General features: G+C 52.3%; 1 protein-coding gene across 3 annotated transcripts in view; it reads left to right on the forward strand.

Annotated features, from left to right (window-relative positions):
* Positions 1–1,784: 1,784 nt before the first annotated feature.
* SHROOM2 (shroom family member 2) overlaps positions 1,785–24,568 on the forward strand; it is a 146,281-nt gene continuing 123,497 nt past the window's right edge. For 2 of the 3 annotated variants that reach the window (XM_081568315.1, XM_081568316.1), the window contains exon 1: positions 1,785–2,222. In XM_081568315.1, the coding sequence (XP_081424441.1) occupies positions 2,058–2,222 (165 nt within the window). In that variant the 5' untranslated portion in view covers positions 1,785–2,057. The remainder of the gene's footprint in view (positions 2,223–24,568) is intronic. The other variant, XM_081568317.1, reaches the window with a different exon arrangement.

Consider the following 24,568-nt stretch of genomic DNA (forward strand, 5'->3'; position numbering starts at 1 on the left):
TCGGGCTCGCCATGCGCGCGCGGCGCGGCGCGAGCCCCTCTGTTCCTGCGCGCGCATGGGGGGGCCAGCCCTTACCCGTGCGCGCGCGGCGCGAGCTCCCCCTCCCTGCGCACGCGGCGCGAGCACCCCCCCCTTTTTTGCGCGCGCGGCGCCGCGCGAGCACCCTGGTTCCTGCGCGCCTGGGCCAGCCCTCCCCCAGGCACGCGCGGCGCGAGCTCCCCTTCCTGACCACGCGGGGCGGAACAAGACCCACCCTTCTTGCGCGCGCGGGGCCTCTCGCCTCGTGCGACGTGAGCCCCCCGGTTCCTGCGCGCGCGGGGTGAGCCCTTCCCTGGGCGCCCGCGGCGCTAGCCCCGCCCCTTCATGCGAACCGGGCGCGACGCGAGCCCCCACTTCTTGCGCGAGCAGGGCGTGCCGTCACGCGCGGCGTGAGACCCCCGTTCCTGAGCGCGCGGCGCGGAGCGAGTCCCACCCCCACCTCCGGTTCCTGCGCGCGCAAGGGGCCAACCTTCAATCGGGCGTGCGCGGCGCGAGCCCCCACTTTTCTGCGCACTTGGCGGGAGACCCCCGCTTTCCTGCGCGCGCTGGACGACGCGAGCACCCCCTTCTTGCGCGTGTGGGGCCACCCCCGGTACCCGCGGCGTGAGCCCTCACTTTCTAGGCGCCTGGGGCGGCGCAAGTCCCCCCGTTCCTGAGTGCGCGGGGCCAGCCCCCACCCGGCGCGCGCGGCGCATGCCCTCCCTTTCCTGCGCGCGCGGCGCGAGAACCCCAGTTTTTGCGCCCGCGGGGCCAGCTCTCCGCCCGGCGCGCGCAACGCGACGCTCCCCCTTCTTGCGCGCGCGGGGTCCCGAGAGTAGCGCGGCGCGAGCCCCTATTTTCTGCGCACCCAGCGCAAGCCACCCATTCTTTCGCGCGCGGCGCGAGCCGAACCCCGTCCCGCGCGCCCCGCCCCCTGCCCCCTGCCCCCTGCCCCCTGCCCCCTGCCCCAGAGCGCGCGCTGGGCCCCGCGGCTCCCCTCGGGCCCGCCCCCTCCCTGCTTTTCCCCGCCCCTCCCCTCCCCTCCCCGCCGGCCCGCCCCCTCCCTGCAGCTTCCCGCCGCCTCTCCCGGCTCCCCCCCCCCGCCCCTCCCCGCTTTTCCCGGTCCCCTCCCCGCCAGCCCGCCCCCTCCCCGCGGCTCCCCGCCCCCTCCCGCCGGCCCTCCCCCTCCCCGCCGGCCCGCCCCCTCCCGCAGCTCCCCGCCCCGTCTCCCGGCTCCCTCCTCTCCCCGCCCCCTCCCCCCCTCTTCCCGCCCCCTCCCTGCGGCTCCCCGCCCCATCCCGCCGGCCCTCCCCCTCCCGCAGCTCCCCGCCCCCTCCCCCTCCCGCAGCTCCCCGCCCCGTCTCCCGGCTCCCCCCTCTCCCCGCCCCCTCCCTGCAGCTCCCCGCCCCCTCCCCCCTCTCCGGGCTCCCCCCTCTCCCGGCTTCCCCCTCTCCCCGCCCCCTCCCCGCTTTTCCCGGTCCCCTCCCCTCCAGCCCGCACCCTCCCCGCGGCTCCCCGCCCCTCCCCCTCCCCGCGGCTCCCCGCCCCTCCCCCTCCCCGCGGCTCCCCGCCCCCTCCCCCTCCCGCAGCTCCCCGCCCCCTCCCCCTCCCGCAGCTCCCCGCCCCGTCTCCCGGCTCCCCCTCTCCCCGCCCCCTCCCTGCAGCTCCCCGCCCCTCCCCCCTATCCTGGCTCACCCCCTTCTCCCCACCCCTCCCCCCTCTCCCCGCCCCCTCCCCGCTTTTCCCGGTCCCCTCCCCTCCAGCCCGCCCCCTGCCCGCGGCTCCCCGCCCCCTCCCGCGGGCCCGGCCCCTCCGGGGCCCGCCCTCTCCTGTGCGCAGCGCCGCGCGTCCTCCGCGCTCCCTCCCGCCCCGGGCCGGCACTTTCCTTGCAAGTTGCAGCGCAAGTTTGCCAGCGGCCGGCGGCGGGGGCGCCGAGAGCCTCCCTCGCCCTCGGCCGGCTGGGCTTCCTCGGAGCGTATGGGCGCGAGTGAGGCGGCCCCGGCGGCCTGAGCGGCCGCGCCGCCTGTGCGCCCCGCGCCATGGAGGGCGCCGAGCCCCGCGCGCGGCCGGAGCGCCTGGCGGAGGCCGAGGCGCGGGCGGCCGATGGCGGGCGCCTGGTGGAGGTACAGCTGAGCGGCGGCGCCCCTTGGGGCTTCACCCTGAAGGGCGGCCGCGAGCACGGCGAGCCGCTGGTCATCACCAAGGTGAGAGGGGGCGCGGGACTTGCACGGTGACAGCCGGGAGGTGGCCTCGGGGGGCGGGGGGCTCGTGGAGGTCAGGAGCGCTGGGGGGGGGTGGGTTCCGTGTGGCGCCCCGGGCCCGGGACGCGCGTTTGCCTGGGTCCCCTGCGAGAACGTGGGGCCCTGGGACCCGCCGTAGGTGCGTGCTCCAGGCGCCACCTGGGCCGCCCTGCTGGGTTCCCCAGCCCTTTTTGGCTTCCGGCGCCGCCGAGAGTTTCAGTGGCTCCTGTTTCGGATCTCTCCCCTCCCCCTCTTGGAAGGGCCCCGGCCGGGTACCCTGTCGCTCCCGGCCTCGCCACTGGCGGCCTGTACCTGTGGGCCAGCCCAGAGGTCGGGGGGGGGACGTTCCCACGTGCGCCGGGTGGACAGAGCCGGCCTCTCCTGTGTTAGCCTGTCTGCTTGCTTCTGCACCCCCCCTTGGACCCGCACCCCTTATCTCTGGGACGTGTAGGCGAGCAGCTGCCGGCGGGCCAGCTTCTCCATTCCCAAAAGCCCATCAATATTTACTGACGTTTGGCTTCCAGCCCTAGATCTGCGGCGCCTTGGATACTTGCAAAAAAAAAAACCCAAAAAATGGAAGTTTTCAGAGTCCTTTATAAAAGTGGGATTTGAACCACCATAATCAGTTGCCAGTGTGTGTGCCCATGGGGTCGCAAAGAGTCGGACACCACTGAGCGACTGTACTGAATGTGTGTGTATAGGGTTTACTTTAGAACTTTGAGTTTTCTTGCCTTGAAATAGAAAACCCATCTTGAGACTTAGCAGCTGAGCCTGTATAAACCTGTAAAAACACACACAAACCAGTCGTTTTGTTTTCCCCTGGTTAAAACTGTCTGTTGGTCAGTGGTCTGGGCCACGCCATTCCTGGGGACAAAGTTCTCTTTAAAATGCAAAAAAATTCTTGGCTCTCCGAAGGGTTTGAAGGTGACTTACTATTTTTTTTCCCCTGCTTTCCTGCTTCACCGTGGCTGGAAGCACTGAAGTGACTTCTAATCTGCTCCACCAGATTGAATTTAGGAGGTGGTGTGGTTTTGTTACCTAGATGACAAATGAGAGACTGAACTAATCTTTTACTTTCTCTCATTTTTTATGGTTATAAACTAGAGACTCTGAGGGGAAAGGTGCACTGAATTTATGTTGAACTGGGGATTGAGGCTGTCTTTGTTGTCGTAAATTTCACCCAGGTGCAACTGATTAATGCATTGAATTCTTTGAAAAGTGGGAGGCAGCATAGTGGACAAAGCTTGTGTAGGTCTGGTGCTCCTGCATATGCCTTACAGCATAATAGCTTGAGCCTTTTAAATAATAAGGAGTTTTACCAGGCATTTTGGATAGTAAAGATACCAGGTGAATTCCGCAAACCTTTAGAACTTTAGGTGTTTCTTTTAAAAAAGAACACACGCAGACCCAATTGAACCTGTCTTGCTCGGACCTGTCATTGCAGCAGATGGAATAAGTGGTATGATATTGTTTAAGGTAACGTCTTGCTTTGGGGGCTTCCACTGGGTAAGAAAACTGGCCTAAAAATTCAGTTGTTTTACCGGAAGCTGGGGAAAAGGACTTTGGAGTACCTCCTCTTTTCTCTGTACCCCAAGTGGTAACCCCCCCTCCCCGAGTTCTTAGTGGTGTTACATCTTCCTGTGCAAGAGGACCCCCTTCTACAAACCGAAGGAGGGGGGCCGTAAAGCCTGACACTCACCAGGGTCTCTGCAGCCCACTGGGGGCTGTTGGCTCCTGATTGAGCCCCTGATGGGCTCTCCTGGTAGTTGCTACGGTTTGGGTGTGTGTCTGTGTCTTGGGGGTGTGTGGGTGTTTTGGGTGTGTGTGTGTCTCTGTGTCTTGTGTGTGTGTGTCTGGGGTGTGTGTGTGTGTGTGGCTAGACTGGTAGCGGTGTACACACTCCGTGTGTGTGTCTGTCTGTGTGGCTGGACTGGTAGCAGTGTACACACTCTGCATGTGTGTGTGTCTTGGATGTGTGTGTGTGTGTGGCTGGACTGGTAGCAGTGTACACACACTCCGTGTGTGTGTGTCTGTGTGAGTCTCTGTGTGTGTCTTTGGCTAGATTGGTAGCAGTGTACACACTCTGCGTGTGTGTCTGTGTGTCTGTATAGACTGGTAGAAGTGTACACACACTCTGTGTGTGTATCTGTGTCTGGCTAGACTGGTGGCAGTGTACACACTCTGTGTGTGTGTGTGTTTGTGTGTGTCTGTGTGTGTGTCTTTGTGGCTAGACTGGTAGCAGTGTACACACTCTGCGTGTGTGTGTGTGTCTTGGGGGATGTGTGTGTGTGTCTGTATAGACTGGTAGCAGTGTACACACTCTGCGTGTGTGTGTGTGTCTGGATAGACTGGTGGCAGTGTACACACTCTGCCTTTCCACATTGTGCTTCAGGGTTTTGCAGAAATAAAGCTGCTTGTGATTTTAACCTGAGATGCTCCTGTGTCCCTCCCTTAAACTGCTGCTTGCTTTTTATAGGTGTTCTACTGTGACTGGAGATATGTGGTTTCTTTGCTTAGGATGGAGAGGCTTCAGGACAGTTTGGGATGCCCGTGCTAAACTTCCACGCACACTTGTGTATACACATGCACACATGCATGCTGCCACACGCACATGTGTATTTCTTAACCACACGTTGTATTGCGTGGTATTGGCAGTGTTTCACCCACTTGCGTTTTCTCCTGGATTAAGTCATCAGTGATGCTTGCTCATGATCCAACAGCTGGTTGTTAACAACTAAAGTAATTAACTGTCACTTTATAGGAAAGGATGAAAAAAGGGTGCCTGTTACAATCTCTTAAAAAATGAAAGTAGATTTTTGTGATGGAGACTGGGGAAACATGTTCCACCACCAGAATTTGGATTAATCCAAGCTTTGAATCTTTTCTTTCGCAGTAGCTACTGAAACATCTCTGCTGCTGCTAAGTCGCTTCAGTCGTGTCTGACTCTGCGACCCCATAGACGGCAGCCCACCAGGCTCCGCCGTCCTGGGATTCTCCAGGCAAGAACACTGGAGTGGGTTGCCATTTCCTTCTCCAGAAACATCTCTAGGGTACATTAAATAATGGGTCTTCTAATAGTTTTTTTTTTTTTTTTGCATTTAAGAAACGCTGTAATTTCATGGTTATATATTAGAGTGCTGGGGTATTATACAGCTCATTTCTAACAGAATCTGACTTGGAAGAAGCCTGATCCCATGTGAGAGGGCACACTCTTTGCGTGATGACGAGTGTCTTGGTTGAAAGCCTCCTGGGAGTGTTACAACCTCGAGCTGGAGGCGATACCAAGGACAAGGCCAGCTCAGTCCCTGATTTCCTGATGGAGTTTTATTAGCCCATTTTATAGATGGAACAGTTAAGACCAAGGAGGTTAAATGGTGAGCCCTGAGGTCATAACTCGAGAAGGGCCCTGACGGTCAGATCTTGACCTTGCATATCTCTGCTTCCTCTCCAGTTGGAGGAGACATGGGTTCGATCCCTGGGTGGGGAAGATCTCCCTGGAGAAGGAAATGGCAACCCACTCCAGGATTCTTGCCTGGAGAATTCCATGGACAGGAGCCTGGCGGGGCTGCAGTCCACGGGGTCGCAGAGAGCCGGACACGACTGAGAGATGAAATTAACACCACCACCACCACCTCCATGAGGGCTTTTCAGCCTTGGCACTTCTGATGTTCTGGGCTGGGTCCTCTTTTGCTGAGTGGGGTGGGGGGCGGGGGTCCTTCCCTGTGTATTGTAGGCTGTCTAGCAGCAATCCTGACTTCTACGCACTGGTCATTTAACCCCCTCTCCCCTTTGTGACAGCCGAAAGTGTCTGCCACGTGCCTCCAGCACAAAGTCACCCTCGCTAGATGAACTGTACGCCACTTTTGCTTTGAAAGGATTTTAGCTTGGAAAGCCGTGCTTTATTCTTTTTGAAGGTGCTCGGGAGGCCCCTAGCCTGGCCAACCTGGGTGGAGAAGGCTGTTTTCTTCCTCGGGGCTGGCCCTGATAATAGGCTTTATTTACACAGTAAAACTCAAACAAATACTTGCTTCATCTGCATTTTTTGTAGCTGGAAAAAAGGAAATGGGAGCAGGAACTCCTGAGAGCTGGGTTTTATGGGAGCTCGGCGGGGGCTGCTGGTGGAGGAACTGCTTTTTCTCTGGGTCGGAGTCTAGGTTAAAGGGACCCTGATTCCCCCAGAGTGGCATTGACGGAATCTCAGGTACGCGCATGGTGAGTGAAGTGAATGTTGCTTGGTCGTGTCTGACTCTTTGTGACCCCCTGGACTAAACAGTCCATGGGATTCTCCAGGCCAGAATACTGGGGTGGGTTAGCCAGTCCCTTCTCCAGGGGAATCTTCCCAACCCAGGGATCGAACCCAGGTCTCCCACACTGCAGGCGGATTCTTTACCAGCTGAGCCACGTGAACTCAGTCCCCCAGAAAAGCAGCCAGCAAGATTTGTAACTGTTCAGCGCCTTGACACTGACTTGTAAGCTTGAGGTTTACCAGGGCCGGAAAAATACACCAAAGGCAGTATTTTTTTTTTTTTTTGTGCAGCAGAAATAACATCCCTGCCCTCAGGGACTCCAGAGACCTTGACGTGTCTGCATCTCCGAGGCTCTGCTTTGATGCGGGCCTTCTCAGGAGCGTTGGCAGTAGGTTGAGCGCTGCAGTTGGTGGGAGTTCCTGTCTCCATCTGCTCAGCAAGTGGAAGACTTGGGCGGGGCGGGGGGGTGGTGGTTGGGGGAGGGCCTGACTTCTGAAATGTCTGCGGAGGGGCTCGAATTCCAGAAGGGCCACCCGGGGGATTCACTGGGAAGCCCGAAGCGCGCCAGCTGGGTGTCAGCGGGCCCCCTGCGGCCTCAGGAATGTTTGTTAACCCCGGGAAGGAATGAAGCTTTGCTTCTCCTTTTCGTCACGTCTTAGATTCCCCTCCTTCCCCTTTCCCCCTGCCAAGAACACCCGAGCCTTTCCATGAGAGCCCCCAGAAGAAAGACAGTCATCCGGGCCTTCCCTGGTCCCAGGGGCGCTCCTTTGGGACCTTGATGAGTTTCAGGTTGCCTCTTGGGGACCAGGACCCTCCTGGGGAGGTGCGGGGGCAGGGAGCTGGCCAGTGTGACCCCTCTCCCGAGTCTCCAGACCCTTAAACCCCTCGCTGGACGCAAGGCTATGTCCTTATGTCCTTCCTGGTTTGCAAGCCGAAGGCAGACGTGGGGAGAAATCAGGACACACACTGGAGGTGCGGTGGTGGGTGTGACTGGCCCACACACCCAGGTGAGAGATGTCCCAACTCAGCCATCAGAGCTCCTCCTGATAGTGAAGGTTCAGAGCCATTGGTGGGGCGCCTTGTGGTCTGAAAGGGGCTGCGTTTTTTACGGATTGTGCTGAGTCATGCTGATCCGTGACTCAGCAACCCCTGGTCAGGACAAGCTGTTGTCACTGATGGCCCCATATTTGCACCCCCAAGAGCGCAAGCTCTTTGTGAATGACCGTTGAAGGTTTTGAAAACAGGGAATCTGTAGACATGAGCTGTGAATTTTTGTTTTCATTTTAAAAAATTAATTAATTTCAATTGGAGGCTAATTACCGTATTGTGGTTTTTGAAACATGTGTATTAGCATATGTGAAATAGATGACCAGTCCAAGTGTGATGCGTGAAACAGGGCACGAAAAGCCGGTGCTCTGGGACAACCCAGAGGGATGGGATGGGGAGGGAGGTGGAAGGGGGGGGGTTCAGGATGGGGGACACATGTGCACCCGTGCCCGATTCATTCATGTCCGTGAGCTGTGAATTTTGGTTTAGTCACAAGTCCTGTCTGACTGCGACCCCATGGGCTGTAGCCCGCCAGGCTCCTCTGTCCTTGGGATTCTGCAGGCAAGAATCCTGGAGTAGGTTGCCATTTCCTCCTCTAGGGGATCTTCCTGAGGTTTGGGATGAACCTGCAACTTCTGCACTGGCAAGCGAGAAATTCTTTACTGCTGGGCCCACCTGGGAAGCCCCGGGCTATGGATTGGGAGCTGATTTATCTCAGCCTCTCTGCGTTTTGCTTCATGTCTGTGTTGAAACACAATCCCGAATCAGCATCGATGCAAAGGACCACAGCCGCTTTCCCTGGGCTCAATAGACAGAAAAGGTGGGTGGATGAGGGCTGGACGCCCCCACCTTAGCTAGCTCGGGTACTGTGGTGGCCAGAGCAACTCCTGGGCACGGTGAGGTTCCGGCTACTTTGAGGCCAGCTGCAGTTTGCAGTTTTGTTAGGAGGAGGAGTGGAGTTCCAAAGACATGTTGGTATTTAAAAATTCGCAGTGCGGTTGTTTTTTTAAAAAGGGGGGTGATTTTTTTTTCCCCCGTGCTGAAATATCTTTGCATTTGATAGACCTGCCTGCCAACTGGCCTTCAGGTGTATCTTTCTGTCGCTGTGCCAGTCTCTGCCTCTCTGGGTCCTGTGAGTTCTCACCCCAGGTCCTCGGGACATGTTTTCCATGCAGGGATGGGAAGTTGGAAAAAAACAAACAAACCCTCCAGTCCCATCCCCAGCTCTGGTGCTGGAGCTTTGAGGTGCACAGGGTGGAGGCGGGGCGGGGGGGGGGGAGTGTTCTTCCTCTCCTAGAAATTAACTCAGCTTGTTACATGTTAGTCACTCGGTCGTGTCCGACTCTTTATGGCCCCGTGGACTGTAGCCCGCCAGGCTCCTCTGTCCGTGGGATTCTTAAGGCAAGAATACTGGGGTGGGTTGCCCACTTGCGTTGCCAGGGGATCTTCCCGACCCAAGGATCGAACCTGCATCTCTTAAGTCTCCTGTATTGGCGGTCGGGTCCTTTAACACCAGTGCCACCTGGGAAGCCCCAACTCATCATGACTCACCCATAAACCTCGAGGCCTCTAAGCAGGAAAAGCTGTAAACTTGGGGTTTGCATCATGCTTCCCTACCGGGCAGGATTTTGCCCTTCCTGGTCCAGTTACGAAAATAGTTCGGAACATGTCCTAACGTTCATCCTTCGAAAAAAGAAAACGACTTTGCCTGAGAGCTAAATGTAGAAAAGACGAGAATGGAAAGGCTCATAAATAGTAGCTCTCACTTTGTCCTAATGAACTGGGATTTCTGTACTCACCTTTCCATTTCGAGGCCAAAGAAACCGGGCTCCCAGCTTGGAGACGGCTGATTTTTCTATTCGGAAAGCGTCTTGGAGCGGTCCTCTTGCCAAAGTTGTTTTGTATCAGCGTGCAAATAAACCCGGGTCTGTGGATGTCTTTGGGGCCCTGGGGAGTCTTTGCTCCTTGTACACTGGGCGCGGTGTAAACGGCCAATGAGATTATTTCAGGGTTTAAAGGCTGAACACACTTTTTATTGAGTCTCATTACCTCTTTTACTTTTCACACACCGCAGTCAGGCCATCCTTTGAGGAGAAATTCTGCAAGCTGAGCTCTCCCAGGCTGAAAGTTCCACCACACACAGGACTTTGAAAGCGCTCAGGGTTGCATGGTTCTTTTTTGGTCTTTTTTAAAAAAAAACTTGCCAATGTCCCAGAGAGGGAGGGTGTAACTTGTGGAACAGTTGTTTTCCTGTTACCTGGTTGGATCGGATATTTGCATGGCTCTGTGATACGTGGAGCCTCTTGTGTTGACCAGTAGGGATGTTAAGGCCCCTCTTTGGGGGAGCTTGTCTTCGTACAAGCACAGAAGGTTATCACTGAAAAAAATAATTGGACTCATTTGATGTGGGTGAAGGAGGAGAGTGAGAAAGCTGGCTTAACACTCAACATTCAAAAAAACTAAGATCACGGCATCCAGTCTCATCAGTTCATGGCAAAGAGATGGGGGAAAAAGTGGAAATGGTGGCAGATTTTATTTTCTTGGGCTCCCAAATGACTGCGGACAGTGACTGCAGCCATGAAGTTAAAAGATGCTAACTCCTTGGATGGAAAGCTATGACAAACCTAGACAGTGTATTAAAAAGCAGAGGGACTTCTGCTTAGCCACTGGTGGTCTAGTGGCTAAGACTCTGCAGTTCCAAATGCAGGGGCCCTGGGTTTGATCCCTGGTCGGGGAACTGGATGCTACATGCCATGACTAAGACCTGGCACTGCCAAATAAATAAATAAAATCTCATTAAAAAAAAAAAGGCAGAGATAGCACTTTGCCAACAAAGGTCCTTATAGTCAAAGCTATGGTTTTTCCAGTAGTCATGTATGGATATAAGAGTTGGACCATAAAGAAGGCTTGATCGCTGAAGAATTGATGCTTTAAAACTGTGATATTGGCGAAGACTCTTGAGAGTCCCTGGGACAGCAAGGAGATCCAACCAGTTCATCCTAAGGGAAGTCAACCCTGAATGTTCATTGGAAGGACTGATGTTGAAGCTGAAGCTCCAATCCTTTGGCCACCTCATGCGAAGAGCCGACTCACTGGAAAAGCCTGATGCTGGGAAAGGTTGAAGGCGGGAGGAGAAGGGGACGACAGAGGATGCGATGGTTGGATGGCATCACCGACTCGATGGACATGAGTTTGAGCAAGCTCTGGGAGCTGGTGAAGGACAGGGAAGCCTGGTGGGCTGCAGTCCAAGGGGTCCCAAAGAGTTGGACATGACTGAGGGACTGAACAAAACAACTTTATTTCAGGTTTGAACAATTCAGACTGTTCTGAAAAACCAGGATGTTCTGAATTGCACAGTCACATTTTTAAAAAAAAATTTTTTTTTTTAATCTCCTGGCTATAAAGGTGGAGGCAGTATCTACTGCCTTGGTTGGATGAATTGGAGAGAGTTGGGGTAGCTTGTAAGGTGACCAAGGTTTTCAGATTAAAGGTGAATTGTGAAGGTCAAAGAGAACCCAGACAGGGTAGATAACAGTGAGAGCGCTAAAGACAACATTTTTACTTCTTAAACGGAGGAAAGGGATGCAGTTGTTAGTGTATCTTTTTGAGTTTTGTTTTTATTTTTTTATCAAAGTGGCTCTTGCACAGTTTAAATAATCAAATAGTTCTTTGGGGCTTTGTTATTAAACCCAGCAGCTCCCCACTTGCAGTTTCTTCTTCCTCTAGAGAAGCTGTTGAAACTTTTCAGCTGATTTCCTTGCGCTTTTGCTTACATTCTGTCTTGTTGCTGCTTTTGTTTGTTCCGTTTCTGGGTGACTGTGGACTTCCCACTTGGGATGTGTTCTCTTTTCCGCGCACCTCCTTCCCACCAACTACCCAGACACATATCTTGGGACCCCTGACCTCCCAATGTAACTACGATCATAATTTTGGTCAGAGGAGGGATTTTTTCAGCCTTAGCACTGTTGACCTTTGGGGCCAGATAATTCTTTGTGGTGGGCACGGTCCTGTGCAGTGTGGGATGGTGAACAACACCTCTGACGTCATCCACGAGATGCCTGCACAGACATCTCCATCTCCTCTAGTCGAGATGATCAAAAAAGACTCGCCTGGTGTCCCCTGCCCGGGAGTGGGGGGGGAAATCTCCCACTTTGACAACCACTGGGTTAGCAGTTTTCAGTGGGTATGGTTTTTTGAATGCCAGTGCCAACACTGCTGAACCTCGTGGTGGAAACTCTGAATATTTCTTCCCCCCCACACAAAGTTTTCATTATCACCGAGGTTAACGATAGGTTTTGTTTCTTTGCCTAGTTTTCTGAGTGCTTTATCATTAATTTATCCTCCGCATCTTCCTGAATGGCAAAAAATCGTTTTCTGTATTCAGACACACAGGGGTTGGGGGAGCGTCTTTTGAGACCTTCTCTGTTTGAAAATGTCATTAACGTACCGTGACAGTAACTGGATTGTTGAGTGTAGAGGCCTGAGTTGGAGACAGTTTTCCCTCTGCACTTTGCAGCTGGTGTTCTCATGTCTGCTGGTGTGCAGTATTATTGGGAAGACAACAAGCCTTTCTCTCTCTTCATCCTTTGGGCTGGCTCTGATTTTCTTTTTTTTTGGTCTTATTTTTCTCTTCTCTGGATTTTGGTTCGTCTAGGGAGATGGCACGTAACCCTGTCTTCCAAACCACTGAGTTTTTTTTTAAGTACTTTTTTCTTTCTTTTTTAAAAAAATTCATTTATTTTTGGCTGTGCTGGGTCTTCGACGGAGCACAGGCTTTTCTCTAGTTGCAATGCATGGGCTTCGCATCGCGGTGGTTTCTTCTGTTGCTGAGCACAGGCTCAGTAGTTGTGGATCACGGGCTTAGCTGCTCAGCCGCGTGTGGCATCTTCCCAGATCAAGGGTTGAACCCGTGACTCCCGCATTGCAAGGCAGATTCTTTACCACTGAGCCACCAGGGAAGCCCCTCGATTAAGTTTTAAATGTGTGCTTTCAGTTTTTTTTTTCAAGTTCCAAAGTGTTTTGTTAAAGTGTTGTTTTTTTTTGGTCTTACTGTGTTTTTTAAGTGACTTCCCTATAGCTCTCAAATGGTAAAGAATCTGCCTGCAATACAGGAGACCCAGGTTCGATCCCTGGGTCAGGAAGATCCCCTGGAGAAGGAAATGGCGACCCACTCCAGTATTCTGGCCTGGAGAATCCCATGGACAGAGGAGCCTGGCAGGCTACAGTGCATGGGTCTGCAAAGAGTCGGACACGACTAAGCAGCTAAAAAAAATAGTTTGTTTTTGGTTCTTCCGGTCTTCATTGCTCTGCAGGCTTTTCTTTAGCTGCGACGAGCAGGGGTTACTCTCTAGTTACGGTGCACGGGCCTCGCATTGTGGTGGAGCACAGGGCTCCAGGATGTGTGGGCTTAGTCGTTACAGCCCCCAGGCTCCAGAGCACGTGCTTAGTAGTCGTGGTGCTTGGGCTTAGTTGCTCCGCAGCCTGTGGGTTCTGACCAGCCCAGGGATTGAACCGTGTCTCCTGCCTTGGCAGGCGGAGTCTTTACCACTGAGCCACCAGGGGAAGCCCTGTGTTATTGCTCTTGAATGTTCCTTTTTGATACCATACTGATCCTGTTTCATGGTTCTTCTTTCATATCTGTGAGTACATTAAACTGGCTTTTAAAAATGTCTTCTGCGTAGATTCCATTTCTGAGCTCGCTGCTGTGTGTGTGTGTGTGTGGGGGGGCTTCTGTCTGCCCTGTTGGAGGCTCAGTCTGAACGTCGAGTGGACAGACCTTGCTGTCTGCGGGCGTGTAAGAGTGGGTGACCACCTGGTTCAGGGCGAGTCACCCACGCGGGTGAGTGATCTAGCCAGGCTGCTTCCCGGGGCTCTCCTTTAAGGCCACTGCTTTGATTGTTTCTTTGGGGCCAGGCACGTCCCTGTCAGATAATATTTTCCTCCAGTGAGAACAGCTTTCTGGTGTAGGGCAGGTTCGAATGTCAGTGGGAGGTTTGCCAGTTTAGAGGAACCTTGCCCTGCCTGGTGAGGTCAGAGTGGTCATTGCTGGCCTGGCCTGGCCACGGTGGTTCCAGTTGGGAGGGAACGTCTCACAGGCGTAGCTAGATCTTTCTGTCCATCCTGAATCTTTGCTGATCCTTAATTGTTCTGGCCGTCAAACTAGAATCACTCCCACTGAAGTATATTAACATGGGGATGAAACGAGGCAGTAAGAAAACCTAGTTGTGGTAGATTTAAATTCCATCTCTCCTCCCTCTTCTTCCCTTCTCTCTACCTCTTTCTGCTTTATTAAGACTTTGGAAAACTGTGGGACGGACATGGACACATTGCTATATTTAACATGGATAACCAACAAGGACCTGCTGGACAGCACAGGGAACTCTGCTCAATACTCTTTAATAACCTTATGGTTCCCAGGGGGAAGGATGGGGGAAGGGATAGTTAGGGAGTTTGGGATGGACATGGACACACTGCTGTATTTAACATGGAGAACCAGCAAGGACCTGCTGGACAGCACAGGGGACTCTGCTCAATGCTCTGTAATAACCTTATGGTTCCCAGGGGGAAGGATGGGGGAAGGGATAGTCAGGGAGTCTGGGATGGACATGGACACACTGCTGTATTTAATATGGAGAACCAGCAAGGACCTGCTGGACAGCACAGGGAACTCTGCTCAGGGTTATGTGGAAGCCTGGATGGGAGGGGAGTTTGGGGGAAAATGGATACATGTGGATGTATGGCTGAGTCCTTTTGCTGTTCACCTGAAACCATCACAGCATTGTTTGTTAATTAGCTTATGCTGCTGCTGTTGCTAAGTCTCGTCAGTCGTGTCCAACTCTGTGCGACCCCATAGATGGCAGCCCACTAGGCTCCCCCGTCCCTGGGATTCTCCAGGCAAGAACACTGGAGTGGGCTGCCATTTCCTTCTCCAGTGCATGAAAGTGAAAAGTGAAAGTGAAGTCGCTCAGTCGTGTCCGACTCTTAGCAACCCCATGGACTGCAGCCTACCAGGCTCCTCTGTCCATGGGATTTTCCAGGCAAGAGTACTGGAGTGGGTCGCCAGTGCCTTCTCCATAATTAGCTATACTCCAATACAAAATAAAACATTTTTTTTAAAAAAAGAATTTGGAAAGCTATGAAAACTAGTGTTAATGTATTGAACTGGTAATTTCCCATGGAAAGACTTTAACCTGGATTTTGTGTGGGGGCATTTTATTTATTTTTTTTTGTGGGAGCATTTTAATAGGTCTCCTAGACATTTTGTTACTGATTTTGACCGTTTAGTACTGGATTTGTAGAAAAGCATTTAATTCAGAAACTCATCTAATGCCCAGCACCGGTACATCAGTTGTGCTATTTACAGCTCACTGCAAGTGATTACTCCCTCTTCTCCACCAAAACTTATTCTGAAAAATGCTGATTTTTTTCTTTCTGTAATATGCATGAAAGGTAGCTCTTTCAGACCAATGTGATATTCAATACCAATGGGATTTTTATCTTTTTATTTATCTTTTAAATTTATTTTAATTGGAGGCTAATTACTTTACAGTATTGTGGTGGTTTTTGCCATATGTTCACATGAATCGGCCATGGGTATACATGTGTTCCCCATCCTGAACCTCCCTCCCATAACAATGGGATTTTTAAAAAGTGGTTTGGGAAGTGAAAATAGTGGGAAAGATGAAGGTTAACTGTGCCCATGACAACAAACGGCATTTCTTCACTTGCTTGGCTTTCTGGTAGTAGTAGATCTTTGAGGGCATGGAGCTGGACCTACGGGTTTGGTAGAGATGCTATCTGCTCATTGGAGACAGTCTCTTCTTCCTTGTGGATGCACTACTGGACTACACTTCCCAGCGTCCCTTGGGGGCTATTGGACTACACTTCCCAGCGTCCCTTGAGGGCTATGCACTCGACAGAATCTCCTCTTCCTTGTGGATGCACTGCTGGACTACACTTCCCAGTGTCCCTTGGGGGCTATTGGACTACACTTCCCAGCGTCCCTTCGGGGCTATGAGGCCATGTGACAATTCTACCCAATCAGATGCAAGTAGAAGGGATGCAGGCAGGCCTGTTTCCAACCTGTACCGTTTTCGCCTCTCCTGGTTGCCTGGGATGCACATGATTCCAGAGCAGAGCCTGATGCACACAGGTCGCTGTATGCCTGGGGAGGAAGCTGGCTGTCCACAGCACCCCCTTTACCCTCCCAGTAGTACTAGGACGTGAGTGAGAAATAAGCCTCTGTTGTGTTTGGACTGTTGGCGTGTTTATTCAGTTACTTGCTGTAAGACCGTTCCAACAAAGGAAATCTGGGGAGAAATTAAAAGTTTTCCTTTTGTTTTGACTTTCTACTGGCGTGCGCAGTTGGTTTACAATATTGTGTTGGTTTCACGTGTGCAGCAAAGTGAATCAGTTGTGTGTATACATACATCCACTCTTTTTGAGATTCGTTTCCAAATAGACCATCACAGAGTATTGAGTATATACTGTGCTATAGAGTAGGTCCTTATTAGTTATCTGTTTTATATGTATTAATAAGTGTGTGTATGTTAATCCCAATCTCCTCATTTATCCTGCCCCCCCCCTTACCCCCTGGTAACCATAAGTTTGTTTCCAAAAGTTTTCCTTTTTTGTTTTTAGTTTTTATTTATTTATTTTTTTATTTGGCTGTTAGTTAGTTGGATCTTAGTTGCAGCATGTGGAATCTAGTTACCTGACCAGGGAGGGAACCTGGGTCCCCTGCATTGGGAGCTTGGAGTCTTCACCACTGGATCATCAGGGAAGTCCCTAGGTGAGTTCTTTTTAACGAATACACCTAGCCTTAAGAAACTGAATAAATAATGCCTAATTTGGTGGTGATGGTGGTGAAGTCGCTAAGTTGTGTCCGACTCTTGCGACCCCATGGACTGTAGCCTGCTAGGCTCCTCTGTCCATGGGATTCTCCAGGCAAGGATACTGGAGTGTGTTGCCATTTCCTCCTCCAAATGCCTCCTTCACACCCTTGCAAAAGGGAATGACTACTTACCTTGTCCCAGGGGTCATGTGGGTGTACAGTTAGCATGTAGTTTATTCCCTGCACATTTATGAATGTAAAAATGAGACCTGCACGCTCAAAGATTCAGCTTCTTTCCATCTTAGCTTTTCCCTCCACCAATAATTTGATTTTCAACAGGTTGCTTTGCCTTCCCCTTCTTGCACACGGTCACTTGGGAGCTGTTCGGGGTGGTGGGGGTGGTGGTGGGTCGGAGCAGAGAGAATCCCTGGTCCAGCTACTTAGCCCTCAGGGAGGTCTGGCCAGAGGCGAGGAGGGTGGCTGCCATGATGTCAGGGAGCACACCTTCTCCCTGGCTCAGTTGTCCTTTACTTAACTGCTTTGGTTCAAGCGCAGGTGGCACGTGTGGCCATTGCGGGAGATGTAAGAGACCCGGGTTTGATCCCTGAATCAGGAAGATCCCCTGGAGGAGGGCATGGCAACCCACTCCAGTATCCTTGCCTGGAGAATCCCCATGGACAGAGGAGCCTGGAGGGCTACAGTTCACGGGGTTGCAAAGAATCACATATGACTAACACAGACACACACACAGACACACACATACACACACACACACACAGAATCCTGGTTGAACTCTGACAGGCTCAGAGCAATATGTGTCCACGGGTCCCTGTTAGGGCTTCCCTGGTAGCTCGGATGGTAAAGAATCTGCCTGCAGTGCAGGATACCCGGGTTTGATCCCTGGGTCAGGAAGATCTCCTGGAGAAGGGCGTGGCAACCCACTCCAGTATCCTTGTCTGGAGAATCCCCATGGACAGAGGAGCCTGGCGGGCTCCAGTCCATACTATCACAAAGAGTCGGACACGCCCAGAGGAACTTGGCAGGCACGTGGGTTCAAGGGCAGACGTGTTGCCTGGGGAGGGCTGCGCATTCAGTCCTCATTAACCGGGCTGCCTCTATCAGATTAACTAATGATGATCTCATTGGGCAGCTTGTTTTTTTCTCCAGGGAACAAAACGTAGACGCCAGGATCGTCACGGAAAGGGAGATAACGACCAGTGCAGAGTAAAGTGGGTACCTGGAGGAAGGTGGCATTGGGGTGGGCACCTGAGGGGTGGGGGCAGGGGGTGGTGAGAGGAGTGGGCAAGGGAGAGTCTCTTCTGTTGACATGCTTAAGGGAAGCCTGGGAAGGTCGGAGGGAAGCTGAAGGAAGGTGGACATGTGAATGTGTCATTGAACCCCTGAAGGTTAGAAGGATGGGAGGAAGAGGGGATTCACATAAAAAAAGGACCAAGGAGAAGACGGTAAATGTGTTATATAAAGTCATAACCCTGAGAGAGGATCTAGGCTGAACAGAACCTTAGGGTCCAGTTTGAAAACTCAAGGCTGATGGACTCGGGATGACTTAGTAACGAGAACCAAGGCGTTTGGGGGTGTGGTCAATGTATCGTTGCTGATGAGGAAGATCACAGCTCAGGGGCCTTGAGGTCCTAGGCTTTCAGAGGAGGTGAAGGGGTTCTTTGCTTGTGGCTTGGCAATGCTGAAGCTGATGAGACAGTGCTGCCGGTGCGACTCTGCTTGTGTCTGTGTGAACTGTGCCACGTCTGTAAACGTGTACACACAGTGGATGGTATCACCGACTCGATGGACGTGAGTTTGAGCACGCTCCGGGAGTTGGTGATGGATAGGGAGGCCTGGTGTGCTGCAGTCCATGAGGTTGCAAAGAGTCGGACACAACCAAAGGACTGAACTGAACTGAAACACAGTGATACTTACCTGTGCTAATTGTCCGTGTGCTTGTTAATTACTAGCATAGCGAAGCTTTTTTTTGTTGTTGCAAAAACAGTAAAACCATCTTGAAAAAAACTGAAAGTAAAAGAAAAGATTGCCAGCAGCTCAAAGCATATAATAATGTTTTTGGTTAGAGAGCTATATTGAACCGCACCCATCCACCCCCTAGTCTGGAATTCTTTGCTTTGTTATCACTGTAGAGCTAATTACGAGTTATTTGAAGGTAATTCTCTCAAGAGTTACATTGCCTTACTCAGTGCTCTAGAAACCTAAATGGGAAGGAAACCTGAAAAAGAGTGGATATACGTATATGTATAACTGATTTCCTTTGCTGTACAGCAGAAAGTAACACAACATTGTAAAGCAACTATAAAGTGAGATGAAAGTTGCTCAGTCGTGTCTGACTCTTTGTGACCCCGTGGACTGTAGCCTACCAGGCTCCTCTGTCCGTGAGATTCTCCAGGCAAGAATACTGGAGTGGGTTGCCATTTCCTTCTCCACGAGATCTTCCCAAGCCAGGGATCGAACCCAAGTCTCGTGCATTGCAGGCAGATTCTTCGCGGTCTGAGCCACCAGGGACAATTTAAAAAGAGAGAGTTCCCTGGTGGTCCAGCAGCTAAGACTCCTTCCTCCCAATGCAGGGGGCCCAGGTTTGATCTTTGATCAGGGAACTTGGTCCCACGTGACGAAACTAAAAGATCCCGCATGCTGAAATAAAGACCTGGTGTAGCCAAAATAAATATTAAAGAGTTCCATTGCCAACGGTCTTTGGACTCAGATACAAGCTTTAAAAGGAAGCTTAGCTTTGTGTATGCCACTTGGAATGTTAAAAAGGATATGTTTTGTTAATTGCGGCGTGTACTAAGTTTTATCATTAGTTTTTTTTAGACAGGCATATAACAAAGAAGAAAACCTTAACTTCTGCTGAACTGCGAAGTAAGTCGCTCAGTCGCATCTTTGCGACGCCATGGACTGTACAGTCCTTGGAATTCTCCAGGCCAGAATACTGGAATGGGTTGCCCTTCCCTTCTCCAGGGGGTCTTCCCAACCCAGGGATCGAACCCAGGTCTCCTGCAATTGCAGGCGGATTCTTGACCAGCTGAGCCACCAGGGAAGCCCTGGAGAATTAATAATTAACTTTTAATAATTAACTCGTATTTATCAAATAGGTCAGTCTTTAAAACAGCTGTGTGGGGTTTTTCTGTGACGTGCAGCTTTGCTCTTGATTGTCATTTGTGTTTAGATGCCCCAAGTCTCGAATGAAAGTTTGGAAAGTAAGCATCTGGACTTCAAAAGACAGGCCTGTTGCCGCTTGAGTCGTGGTTATTCCGTGGTGATTTCACCATGGAGATCACACAGAGCCCAGGCCACTGCAAGTTTGCGAGCTGGGGTGGGGGCAGTTTTTCCCCTCTCCCTCCCCATTTTCAGGGGCCTGGGGTTTTGTTTTGTTTTTGTTCATTTACTTTCGCCTGTACTGTGTCTTTGTTGCTGCTCGGGCTTTCCTCTAGTTGCAGTGAGCGCAGGCTAGTCTTTATTTGGGGTGTGTGGGCTTCTCATTGCGCTGGCTTCTCTTGCTGCCGAGCAGTCCATCCTAAAGGAAATCAGTCCTGAGTATTCATTGGAAAGCCTGATGCTGAAGCCCAAACTCCAGTACTTTGGCCACCTGACGTGAAGAACCGACTCATTGGAAAAGACCCTGATGCTGGGAAAGATTGAGGGCAGGAGGAGAAGGGGACGACAGAGGATGAGATGGTTGGATGGCATCACCGACTCGATGGACATGAGTTTGAGTAAACTCAAAGAGTTGGTGATGGACAGGGAGGCCTGGCGTACTGTAGTCCATGGGGTTGCAAAGAGTCGGACGTGACTGAGGGACTGAACTGAACAGGCTCTAGGGCGCATGCGCTCAGTAGTTGCGTCTCTTGGGCTGTAGGGGTTGAGAGAGTTCGGTAGTTTTTGGCGCACAGGCTTCATTGCCTCCTTGGCATATGGGACTCTCGAGTCTTCTCCAACACCATAGTTCAAAAGCATCAATCCTTAGGCGCCCAGCTTTATATGGGATCTTCCCCAACCAGGAATTGAACCTGCATCTCCTGCATTGCAAGGCCGATTCTTAACCACTGGACTGCTAGGGAGGTCCACTAGGGCGGCTGGTGTTTTGGAGAAAAGTAATTAGAACCTTATGCCGTTGCGTATAGTTGTGAAGTTTTTACTCCCAAAGGTGAAATTTACCTTCTCTGCTGGTCAGTAAGGACACTTCTTTGTGTGCTCCTGTCAGGGGCTGGGTTTGCTTTTACAGAGTGTAGTTCATTTATTTATTTTTTTTTTAATTTGGCAGAGCTTGCTGACTTGCAGACGTTAGTTCCCCCCAACCAGGGATCGAACCCATGTCCCCTGCAGTTGAAAGCCCCAAGTCCTGACCACTGGACCACAGGGAACTAACTCCCAGAGTATAATTCTTCAGTTACCCGTGCAGCGATGGGCCGTCTACACAGACGTCCCGTTCACACAGCAACACTTTCTCTTTCTTTGCGACCCTCATGGACGTGTCCAGTCCTGGCCCTCGCCTGCAGTGTTGGTTTGTGCCGCCGACCCCTCCTCTCTCCTCTGGGTGGTCTCCAGCACTTGCTTGACACCCTGAGGTTTCCACTGCAGTCCCAGCTTCCAGACTGGCCCGGTGGGTGCTTCCCCTAGCCCCTCCAACTCAGCCTGGTACGGATGGACATCTTGCACAAACTTCCCTAATTCTCCTGTACTTCCGGGGCTTGCCCAACTGGTTTCTCCCCAAATCCAGGATGCCTGCCTGCCTCTCCTTGACCTTGCGTGGCTGACTGATCCCCTAGTCCCTGGAGCCTACATGTCTTGTGTCTGTAGCTTCCCTCTCACCAACCCCTGGTGTCACACGGCCTCCTCGTGGCCTCAATCCATTATTTAAGGAACCCAGGCTACAAGAGAAGCCTTCAGTGAACTGCACTTTTCGCGGGGCTGAGGATACCTTGATGTTGTGTGCAGGCCACATGGTGGAGTTTATCAAGTTTTCTGTTGAGTCTTTACATTTCCCTCCTTGTTTTGTAACAAGCCTGCTAGGAGGCTTGACCAGGGGCATTTGCATTTATAGCCTGAGCCTTTGAGGACAGACGCTTTGATGAAAGCCTGCCGGTGACAGTCACAGGACCCGTCTTTTCCCTGCACGACCTCTGGACTTGCTACATACCAGCCTCCGCAGCACCCCGAGCTGTGGTGAACCTCTTGTCTTGGAAGGAACACCTCGTCTTTCCTCTGTGGAACCCTGCTGAGTCGGTTCTTCTGTCGCGGCTACCCCTGTGCCTGTCTGGGGCAGGGAGAGGAGGGGAGACGCTGGGGTGCAGACACTGAGCCGGGGTCTCTCTGTAGCATGCCAGCCCTTTGAGAAATGAGCTCCTCTGTTTTCCCTTTTCTCCTCTCTTTGCGGGAAACCCAGCTTCGAATGAAAAAAACGAAAACCTCCAGGTCTGAAACCATGATCCATGATCATGATTAGTTGAATTTTTAAACTCTTTTTTAGTGAATTTTTGGCTGCGATGAGTCTTCCTTGCCTCCCAGGAGGTTTCTCTGGTTGGTGAGAGCGGGTTCTCCTCTCTAGTTGTGGTGCGGAGGCTTCTGATTGCGGGCGGCTTCTCTTGTTGAGGTTCCTGGGCTCCAGCGCAATGTGGGTTGGGGTCGAAGGCTTAGTTGCTTGGTGTGGGCATGTGGGGTCCTCCCAGACCAGGGACCGAACCTGTGTCCCCAGCTTTGGCAGGCGAATGCTTAACCCCTGGGCCACCAGGGGAGCCCCTCAAAAACCATTATTGAAGGAACCCAGACTGCAGGAGAATCCCTCAATGAACTTAACTTTGCCGGGGCTGGGAGTGCCTTGATGTATCTGCAGGCTACATGGTGGACTTTATCAAGTTTTCCCTTGAGTCTTTTCTCTTCCTCCTTGTTGTGTAACAAGCCTGCTGGGAGGCTTGACCAGGCTCGTTTGCGTTTGCAGCCGGGGCCTTTGAGGACAGATGTGCATTAAAGCTGTTTTTTTTTTTTTTTTTTAAAAAAACCTTTGGAAACTTTTGTTGGAGTATAGTTGATTGACAATATTGTGTTAGTTTCAGTGGTACAGGAACCTGAATATACAGGAAACTGAACTCCTTTTTGGATTTTCTGAATTCTTTTCCCACGTAGACCGTTACAGAGTTTTGAGCAGAGTTCCCTTTGCTCTGCAGTAGGTCACTGTTAGTTATCTATTTTATATATGCACTTACCCTTTAGGGGGGTGAATTTTATGGTACGTGGTCCGACTCTGTATGACCCCAGGGACTGTAGCCCGCCAGGCTCCTCTGTCCATGGAGATTCTCCAGGCAAGAATACTGGAGTGGGCTGCCATGCCCTCTTCCAGGGGTTCTTCCCAACCCAGAGATCAAACCCATGTCTCCTGCATTGCAGGTGGACTCTTTCGTGTCTGAGCCACCGAGGAAGCCCTGACTACCAGTCTTTGGAGAGGGTGAATTTTATGGTACGTGGCCATAGCTCAATAAAGTCGTAATTTAACATAACGAAATGGATCGAGGTGTCCCGCCTTATCCTGGAGTCGCCCAGACGCGGCTGGGAGGAGGCTGATGACAAGGCCCTCCTAGGTTCGTCCTCCCGGTGGGTCCTCCACGCCTTGCACCTCACAGGTCTTTCTCTGCTGCAGCCCGGTGGGCCCACGGGCGGAGGACAGCCTGGGGAAGAGAGTCAGGTGCTCCCTCTCCAGGGAAAGTCTGGAATGGGTGTACCCAGGCACCCCCTGGGTGGGTTAGGGGTGGGGCAGGGGACCACAATGGGTGTGGTGGTCCCTGCGAGCCAGCGGAGAGTTTTGAAGCAGGAGTTGGCTGCAGGTGTCTCTCTGCGGTGAAGGCAGATGGTTGCAGGAGTTTTGGGAGCCATCTGGAAGCTACCGGGCCTGGTGCCGACACAGAAAAGGCAAGGGGTCTGGGTGGTACCCCAAGGCACAGCAGGGTCCCCTTTCCCCCCCACACACCTGGCGCTTGGCTGGAGGACACAGGAGATGTGGCTGCAGGTACTGACTGCCTCTTCCCCTCCCATATGGTGGGGGCCCAGGGCTGGGCAGGGAGGAGGGAGACCCAGCTCCCACGAGCAGATGGCCCCATCCAGAAAGCCCTGGGGGCAGGAGCAGCTGTGTCCAGGGCAGACCCGGCCTCTCCCCCTCACCCAGGTGTGGTTGGGGGTGCTGGGCAGGTGTTCCTCTCATCCCCAGGGGCCACATGGAGCAGGTGTGCTCAGGGCATGGCCCTCTTGGGTCTCTGTCTCTTCCACAGGGCTCCCCGCAGACACTTGACTTGCTTTTTGCTGCTTGGTTTTTCTTGCTTGGCCCTAGCTGTGTGTAAAGGAATCAGTTGCGGGGAGGAAGGGAAAAAACCTCCCTTTGAGTGATAAGACTTCCCTGGTGGCTCAGATGGTAAAGCGTCTGCCTGCAATGTGGGAGACCCGGGTTCAATCCCTGGGTGGGGAACATCTGGAGAAGGGAATGGCAGCCCGCTCCAGGATTCTTGCCTGGAGAATTCCATGGACGGAGGAACGTGGTAGTCTACAGTCCATGGGGTCAAAAAGAGTCAGACACGACTGAGCGATCTCACTTTCTTTCCTTTCTTGAGTGATAACTGTTGAAAAGTAGCTGTCTAGTTCAACCACGTGAGTCACTTTGAGTCAGCTTTTCTCCTTCTTATGAAACATCGCTCAAAGTAAGGATGTCAGTGCAGAGGGTCCTTATTGGTTGGGCTTCTCAGGAAGGGAAGAATAGATGTTTTCCTTTTTTTTTTTTTCTTGATGTGGACCATTTTTGAATTTTTTTTTTTTTTCTTTCTGATGTGGACTATTTCTTAAGTATTTATTGACTTTGTTCTGGTGTTCTTTCTGTTTTATATTTTGGTTTTTTGACACATGCGATCTTAGCTCCCTGACCAGGAATGGAACCCACACTTCCTGCATTGAGAAGGGAAGTCTTAACCACTGGACTGCCAGGGAAGTCCTTTCCTTTTATTTTTTTAAATGACAAGCAGCCAGTGATTCCTTGTTGTTGTTCAGTCGCTTGGTCGTGTCCAATTCTTCGCAATCCCATGGACTGCATCACGCCAGGCTTCCCTGTCCATCACCAACTCCCGGAGCTTGGTCAGACTCATGTCCATTGAGTCAGTGATGCCATCCAACCATCTGTCCTC

The sequence above is a fragment of the Giraffa tippelskirchi genome, chromosome Y (genome assembly GCF_054371585.1).
Source record: "Giraffa tippelskirchi isolate mGirTip1 chromosome Y, T2T-mGirTip1v1.2.pri, whole genome shotgun sequence".
NCBI classification, from domain to species: Eukaryota; Metazoa; Chordata; class Mammalia; order Artiodactyla; family Giraffidae; genus Giraffa; species Giraffa tippelskirchi.